Raw genomic sequence first — 9,263 nt, 5'->3', positions numbered from 1 at the left:
GTGTTATTATTGTTTATTCTAGTTAACAATGTTGAATTACATTATATTTTACGTAATTTAAACTTTGATTTATTATTATGGATTTCAAGTTTCTTGTTATGGATTTCAAGTTTGTTGTTATGGATTTCAAGTTTGTGTCTTAATTAAAATTTATGGTTGTTAATTAGATAAAGCTAAATGATATTAAATTTAGGTGTTGTAGAGCAGAAATTAAATATGCAAAATCAATTAATATTAACTAATGAAAGGTAATTAGTGACGTTTGTATAGAAAAACGCCGTTATAAATCTCGACCTTTTGCGGCGTTTGTTCCAAAAACGCCGCTATAGATCTGACCTTTTGTGGCATTTGTTCCAAAAACGCCGCTATAAATCTCGACTTTTAGCGGCGTTTGTTCCAAAACGCCGCTATAGATCTCGACCTTTTGCGGTGTTTGTTCCAAAAATGTCGCTATATATCTTGACCTTTTGCGGCGTTTTTTGTTATCAAACGCCGCTAACTTTAGCGGCGCTGGTATTACCGGCGCTTCTTGCGGCGTTTTTTCTATTGCCGCGATTACTTTTAGCGGTGCTTAAAAACGCCGCTATAGGACAATAAAAACGCCGCTAAAGCTCTGTTTTGTTGTTGTGCATGTTAAAAGCGTTATCGTAAATGTTATATATTTTTACCGAAAATATTATTTATATTGGTAATAATAATGGTAATAACCGGCAATATCATTGTTGTATGTAAAATGCATCAAATTTTTTTTACTATAACATAACCGGTTAATTATTGGAAACATTATCAACCATAATAATATAATAGGTAGCGCTTATTTAACGTAATATGTAACTTATTTTTAAAGCTGATGGGGCCTTAGAAATTAGACGATAACAAAATAGGTTAATTACTTAATTTGTTATATATATTATCAAAATATTAGGTACCGCCTAAAATGTTACCAAAGTTTAAGCTGGTTGATTCTTAGAAATCTGATGATAACAACATAGGTTCATTACTGGAAACATCATCAGCCATAATAGCATAACAAGTAACGTTTTTTTAATGTAGTAGGTAGCGCATGTTTAAAGCTGATGGGGCCTTCGAAATCCGACGATAACAAAATAGGTTAATTCTTAATTTGTTTTCAATATTATCAACATATTATCGTGTACATTGTTAATTTACCTATTACTTTAAAGTAATAGGTTTCGAAATTATAAGTATTGATACTTATATGACAGTGTCGATACTTGTACATTTATGCATATTTTCATTATTCCATTAGAAACATTTGTCGTGTACATTGTTAATTTACCTATTACTTTAAAGTAATTGGTTTCGAAATTATAAGTATTGATACTTTATGTATGAGTATCTATACTTGGGCATTTACGCCTATTTTCATTATACTGGTAGAAACGTTTATCTTGTACATTGTTAATTTACATATTACTTTAAAGTAATAGGTTTTGAAATTATAAGTATCGATACTTTATATATGTGTATCGATACATTTTGCGTGCAAATTGTTTGAGAAACATACTGGAATAAAAGTATTCATACCTATATAAAAGTATCGCTACTTGGTATTTACGCCTATTATCAATATACCAATATACTTTTACCATTTATATTGTTAATTAACCTAAAGTACCGATACTAGGGTACATATAAAAGTATCTATGCTTTCAACAATTCCGGTAGCACTTTACTAGTTTTGTCAAATTGAAACTGGTTTTGTCAAATTTCAACTTGATATATTGTCATGTATCGATACATGTGTCTAAGGTATAGATATTTTATAGGCGTTATTATTGCAATTCTTTTAAATTTCTAAAGTACCAATACTTTGATACATATAAAAATATTGATACAAATTTCAACCATTGCGGTAGCTCTTTACCGGTTTTGTCAAATTGAAACAGGTTTTGTCAAATTTTAACATGTTATATTGTCATGTATTGATCTATGTGTCTAAGGTATCGATACTTTATAGGCGTTATTATTGCATTTCTTTTTAAATTCCTAAAGTACCAATACTTTGGTACATATACATATAAATGTATCGAAAAAAAAATCAACAATTCTGGTAGCTCTTTACCGGTTTTGACAAATTGAAATTGATTTTGTCAAATTTCAACTTGTTATATTGTCATGTATCGATACATGTGTGTAAGGTATCGATACTTTATAGATGCTTTTATTTCAATTCTTTTAATTTACTAAAGTACCAAAACTTTTATACATATAAATGTATCGATACAAATTTCAACAATTCCGATAGCTCTTTACCGGTTTGTTCAAATTGAAACTGGTTTTGTCAATTTCCAATCGGTTTTGTCAAATTCTTTACATGTTTTGTCAAATTAAAATCGAATTTGTCAAATTACAACCTGATATATTGTCATGTATCGATACATGTGTGTAAGGTATTGATATTTTATAGGCGCTTTTATAGCAATTCTTTTAAATTACTAAAGTACCGAAACTTTTATACATACACTTATGAAGGTATCGATACATATCTACTTTTAACTGGTTTTCTTCACTTTCTTATATATTACAATAAATATCGATATTTTGTGCACGGTATCGATACCTACCGATAAGCAAAACTTGTTGCCAATTTTTTTTAATATTTCTTCATGTTTTTCACCTACAACATTATTATTAGTCAACATTTCCGGTAGTGTTTAACCGACTTTGTTAAGTATCTTATTAAACCTCAATTTCTTAGCCCTATATTATTCCCCATTCCTTAGACATTCCCGGGAGATTTAGGCTTGGAAATTGCTAACATGTACCGATTGAAAATGCACATGATGTTGTTGGGAACTAGGGGTGTAAAAAGCTTACCCGACCTGTAAAACTGACTGAAACCGACTCGAGTTAAAACTGTTTTTAACCTGCGTTGTGGCGATCTGAAACCGATTCGAGTCGGAACTGGTGTTGACCTGAACCCGAGTTGGACCTGGAAATTGTGGATTTGAACCCGACCTGAATCCAACCTGAGAACGACCTGAACCCGAATTGAACCGAAAATATGATACCCGAACCCGCACTACATCCGACTGATATGAACCCGAACTCGAGATTGACCTGGTAAATAACTGGTATTACCCGACCTGTTTTCAACCTGACCTGTTATGAACCTGACCTGTAATTGACTCAATCTGTAAATGATCTGACATGTTAAAGTGATTTGATATTATCCTGACTTTTAAGGAAAGTTACAATTAATATAATTATGTTATTTTAAATTTATAATAAACTTATGATAATTAAATTAATATGGTTACTCTTTGAAATTTAGATTTTATATTAATTATAATTTGTATATTATAAATTTGGTTTTTATGTTAATCCCAATTCATAATATTCTTTATATTTCTTATATTATAAATTTTATTTATAATCACTAAATTAGATTTAAATATTATCTTATTGAAGTTGATTTTATTAAATTATATTAATTGAGTTAAAATATTCATAAATCTAATTTACTTTTAATGTGAAAATTGATTAATAATTTAAGTAAACTTGAAATTTTAAAATCAAAATATATTAATTGAAATGATGGACTTATTAAAGATTAAAAACTTAAATAACATTACAAATATTTAAAAAATCATAAATGAAAGTAATTTTATTACACTTGAAAACATTAAAATTACAATAAAATAAACTAAACAAAATAAATTTATGTTGAAATAAATGATCTCAGATCTTATAACTAATGTTTACAAGGCTAAAAAGCCTAACTATACTACTAGAAATATCATTATCAAGCTTTTATACCTAAATGTTGTCAACATGTTTAATTATAGGCAACTTTCTAGCTTTAAAAGTCAAAATATCACCAACATAATTCCACATTAGTAACTATTTAGATAAGAATTTATAAGGTTCAAAAATTTATTTAAATCAGACCAACAACAATAATTTACAAGGCATCAGTGAGTAATTGACAACAGCAACCAACAAGCATCAATATACCAATTCAACAAGCATCGTTGCATCGATTCAGCAAGCATCCTACATTAAGAAAGCATACAATCAGTGGTAAAGTTAGAGAATTCGATGGCCAACAGTGCCAAACATTTCCGACTTTACTAAACCCTTACAAATATCAAGTAGAAGCAAGCAATATCTGAATCTAATATATCTGAATCTGCCATTAGATGCAGACAGAAAATATGGCCGGAAACTGTGCATGGAATTTAATATATCTGAATCTGCAACAGAAAGATGATCAAGTTGAGAAGAAACTAAAAGAAAACAACGAAGTCCTTGTGTTTTTATGTACCTCTGTGTGTGTTTGTGTGCGTGAGAGAGAGAGAGAGATACAAGGCCATCATTCCTGCAATAAAATATGGAAGCCCTAGCTGTTATTTGAAGTTAAAATATCTAGGAGATGATAAAATCACAAATACTTTCTGAACCCACATAAGTAATCAGAAGAACTGATTTGAATGACAAGGATTCCAAAACCAAATTCTAACATGTACATTGTAAGTTCAAGAGTTTAGAATAAAGGAAAATCGAGGCATCAATCACAGAGAGGGAAAGCTTAATACGATTCACCTATATACATGATTTATAGCTTGACTAACTAATGTAAAAGCCATTACCCAAAACAACTGATTATCACAGGCTATGTTACTTGGTCTTGGATGAACTGTGTATGTGTCAGATATGAGTACATGTCCAACACGGGTGTCCGGTTTATTTTCCAAGTTTTTTCGTATATTTGAGCATACAAGACCAAATATGTGTCTGACTAGCGTCTCGGATAAGAATACCTCAAGAAAAATGAAGAGTTGGAGCAATTTCCACACTTGTGTTGTGCTACACTGCCCATGGGCATGTATTTGCACTAATGTAAATGCATACATGTAGAAACTCAGAGAGAAAGATCTGCAGTCATTACTGCAAAACAATTTCTCTAAAAGAAACATCGACATACCTAAATCATTCATGAGATCTGCAACCAAACGCCACATTTTAGCATTACTATCAAGATTTGAGCCCTAATACAAAAACCATTACGGTGTCAGACTTTAAACAAGAGCTTGAAAAGAGGGCTTGGTAAAGAAGAAACATAAAATCAATGAAGTCTCGTTGAGAAAACCTGGTAAAGGGTGAATAATATGCCTCCAAGCATTCCCGTCAGATCTCTCAAGAACCACTAAAAGAATTACAATAACCATAATTCAATATCAGAAGGCCTAAACTAACTTAAAGGATTCAACTCATTAGGATTCCATAAAACTCCCAACTATCACAGATCAAGTATAATAATACCGCAACGATTTATATAGAATTGTACATTGGATATTCTACCTGAAAAGTTGCACCGATAATAGTGGCGGATTTCTCACCAACTCCAATAGCACTCAGAATTGCCTGGGAAAGAAGTTAAAGTAAGCAACAACCAAATATCATAAATCATCAACACATAAAGCTCATAAGATGCTCAATATCAATTGGATTTGACACTCACTTGTGTAGAAAGCATTGTTCTTATATACGTCGAAAGTCCCTACACATGTAATGTAAACCGAACAAATTGAAACTTCAGTAAGGATTATTGATCTTAAGCAGTTCTCAAATGTTCATCAATATTTCTTTTTCTTATACCTGCAACGAGTCCCATACTTGAAAAGGGCATAATCTGGAGTCACACTATCTGGGAAACCCTGCAATCAAAGCTGATTTTTAAGACATGAAATCATCTTTGGGATTTTGGGCATGACAGAAAAACAGTTATTTTTCATCAAATTTTCATTAAATTAGAAAGACCCAACAAACATAATTTGATTTTGAATGGAAACAAACAGAAAGGAGGAGAGTTGCCTCGGGGACAAAGGCATCGAAGAATCGTCTCCAAACATGGTTGAAACCATTAACTGATCTGTTTTAGCCAAATAAAAAATTAAGAGCTTGGAAAACGAGAAAACAGGGGGGAGATTTTAGATGTTGAGCGGGAAGAAGAGAGACAAAAATAAGGAGGGAGGGTTTGGCCGGGAAGAAGCGGGAGAAAATGGTAAATTTTGGCGCATGTTTTTAATTTCATTTCTATAAAATTTATATTAATAAATTATTTATAATTAATATTAAAATAATTATATATTATAATTAATATTAATATAATTAATATTAATATTAACTTATATTAATATAATCTAGTTTATAATTTATAATTAATATTAATATAAAATATAGTCTATCAAATTTAATGTTACTTTTTATTAATTTAAGCTTCATATTTAAAATTTGTTCAATTTGATCCTTATATATTTTCCAATTCTTTCAATTAATATATATGTTTATATTAATCAATTAATATATAGTTTATATATACTATATAGTTTATATATAATAATGAAATATATAATATATAGTTTGTATGTACCATATACTATATAGGTTATATATACTAATGAACTATATAATATATAGTTTATATATACTATATAGTTTATATATACTAATGAACTATATAATATATAGTTTATATATACTAATGAACTATATATAATGTATAGTTTATATATACGATATAGTCTACATATGTTATATAGTTTATATATACTAATAAACTATATAATGTATAGTTTAGGGTTTAGGATTTTTATATGTAGTTCATATGTAAATTATACTATATAGTATATATAGTTTATATATATAATATATAGTATATGAATATAAACTATAGTATATATATATAGGTCATATGTAAACTATATAGTATATAAATATCAACTATAGTATATATATATATATATATATAGGTCATATGTAAACTATATAGTTTATATATATAGTTCATATGTAAACTATAGTTCATATGTAAATATTAACTATAGTTTATATGTAAACTATATAGTTTACATGTAAACTATAGTTCATATATAAATATCAACCTTAGTATATACATATTTATATATATAGTTCATATATAAAGTATATAAATATAAACTATAGTTTATAAATAGTATAAAATATAGTATATAAATATAAATTATAGTATGTAGTTTATATAAATATAAATATAAATATAAACCTTAAACCCTAAATCCTAAACCCTAAACCATAAAACATAAACCCTAAACCCTAAAACATAAACCCTAAAACCATGATATATATATATATATAATATAGTTTATATTAATAAACTATATAATTTATACAATATATATTATTTATAATTATACATAATATATAAATATAAATTGTATAGTTTATATATAATTCATATATAATTTATATATAAACTATGTAGTTTCTATATAGTTCAATAGTTCATATATAAACTATATAGTATTATAGTTTATACATGGTATATATAGTTTATACTTTATACATAATATATATATAAACTATATAGTTTATATATATGATACATATACTTTATATATAAACTATATAGTTTATATTATATATATATATATATATATTAGTTGTTTTAATTTTTTTTTCTCAACTTGTTACTTATTTCTATTTATTAATTGGTCCATAACTTTTTAAATGAGTATAATTTAGAATATTTTTGTATTAATTTCAACCTCAAAATTTAAAATTATTTCGATTCGATCCCTTTTGTGTTGTTTTATATATTTAAATTTTTATTTGTAATTTCATATTTGTTCAATTTAGTCCTCCAAATTTTATTTGCACCTGAAATTGACCCATACTTATTACTTATTTATATTTTTAAATTGGCTCATAACTTTTTAAATGACTATAATTTAATACTTTTTTTGTATTAATTTTAACCTCAAAATTTAAAATTATTTTGATTTGATCCCTTTTGTGTTGTTTAATATATTTAAATTTTTATTTTTAATTTCATATTTGTTCAATTTAGTCCTCCAAATTTTATTTGCATCTGAAATTGACCCATACTTATTACTTATTTCTATTTTTAAATTGACCCATAACTTTTAAAATGTGTATAATTTAGTACTTTTTTGTATTAATTTTAACATCACAATTTAAAATTATTTCGATTTGATCCCTCATCAAAGTGTGTTGTTTAATTTATTTAAATTTTTATTTGTAATTTCATATTTGTTCAATTTAGTCCTCCAAATTTTATTTGCATATGAAATTGATCCATGCTTATTACTTAATTATATTTTTTTAATTGGCCCATAACTTTTTAAATGGGTATAGTTTAGTACTTTTTTGTATTAATTTCAACCTCACAATTTAAAATTATTTCGATTTGATCCCTCATCAATGTGTGTTGTTTAATTTATTTAAATTTTTATTTGTAATTTCATATTTGTTCAATTTAATTATTAAATTTGTATTTTTCATAAAATTGAACCATGATTATTTATATTCTTAGTAATTTACTCTAAATCATATACAATTACAAATTGCAATTCAACGTTCGCGAAAGACAAAAATAATTAATCCAAAAATAAAAAATAACCCGATTTGAACTCAATTTGTATCTGATAGAGATCCGACCTGAATTTTATCTGCCAATGATGTGACCCGATCTGAACGAGATCCGCCTGAAGTCTATCCGAACCTGAATTAACCTTCTTTTTAACTGCTTCGGACCTGAATTGTTTTGACCTGAACTGGCAACGATCCTAACTGAAAATGACATGACCTGAACCCGATATGGATTTGGTGTCAAATCAACCTGAAAATAACCCAAACTGATTTGACCTGACCTGAACCCAATCTGGATCTAATGTCAAATTTACCTGACTTGACATATATCCGATTTTATCCGACCTGCCAGGATCCGACTGAAACCTGAACGATTACCCGATTTTACAACCCTATTGGGAACTAATGAAACGGTGAGTATAGAAAAAGGGTGGGTTGATTTTTTTGCTTGTGCGACTCTTCGTTTTCCTAATCTCGAGAATTCTTCGCTGTTTGATTAAAAATGCCAAAACTTGCTCCATATTTGTTCATTGAAGTTCGATAAAAAATATTTGAGGTACATAAAACTTCAAAGAAAAATAAATCTACAATAAAAATAAATAAAATTAAACTAAAAATAAAATAAAAATTAAGCAAACGAAAAATAAAAATGGGTTGCCTCCCATTAAAGCGCTTTTGTTTAATGTCGTTTAGCTCGACGACCTGATTCAGACTACAAGTTCAACGAGAGACACTTTTATTTCATACGTATTTTCCAACTAAGAAATTCCTTATGAGAAATCCAAACATTCTCATAAGTATTTCTTCGGATATTTCTCAACACATTGTCTTTGCAAAAATTAAGCTCTTCAAACGTTCCCACGATG

The 9,263-nt window shown here is 27.7% G+C and overlaps 1 protein-coding gene across 1 annotated transcript; it reads right to left on the bottom strand.

Moving 5' to 3' along the window:
* Nucleotides 1–3,938: 3,938 nt before the first annotated feature.
* Nucleotides 3,939–5,650, bottom strand: LOC120143362 (protein root UVB sensitive 3-like). Its single transcript, XM_039157703.1, has 5 exons — nucleotides 5,489–5,650; nucleotides 5,329–5,391; nucleotides 5,117–5,173; nucleotides 4,879–5,015; nucleotides 3,939–4,020 (listed from the first exon to the last, which is right to left on the bottom strand). The coding sequence occupies exons 1-5, from the start codon at nucleotides 5,501–5,503 to the stop codon at nucleotides 3,939–3,941; spliced, it is 354 nt and encodes a 117-aa protein (XP_039013634.1). The 5' UTR covers nucleotides 5,504–5,650.
* Nucleotides 5,651–9,263: the final 3,613 nt, after the last annotated feature.

Source organism: Hibiscus syriacus, unplaced genomic scaffold (genome assembly GCF_006381635.1).
Source record: "Hibiscus syriacus cultivar Baekdansim isolate YM2019G1 unplaced genomic scaffold, ASM638163v2 tig00110847_pilon, whole genome shotgun sequence".
NCBI lineage: Eukaryota > Viridiplantae > Streptophyta > Magnoliopsida > Malvales > Malvaceae > Hibiscus > Hibiscus syriacus.
The sequence above is the reverse complement of the archived record's forward strand: the minus strand, read 5'-3'. Positions and strand labels throughout refer to the sequence as shown.

Coding starts and splice junctions, on each gene's coding strand:
- LOC120143362 (XM_039157703.1), bottom strand. Junction 5,174..5,328: donor TTATCGGTGCAACTTTTCAG/GTAGAATATCCA, acceptor TAATTCTTTTAG/TGGTTCTTGAGAGATCTGAC. Junction 5,016..5,116: donor TATTATTCACCCTTTACCAG/GTTTTCTCAACG, acceptor TTTTTGTATTAG/GGCTCAAATCTTGATAGTAA.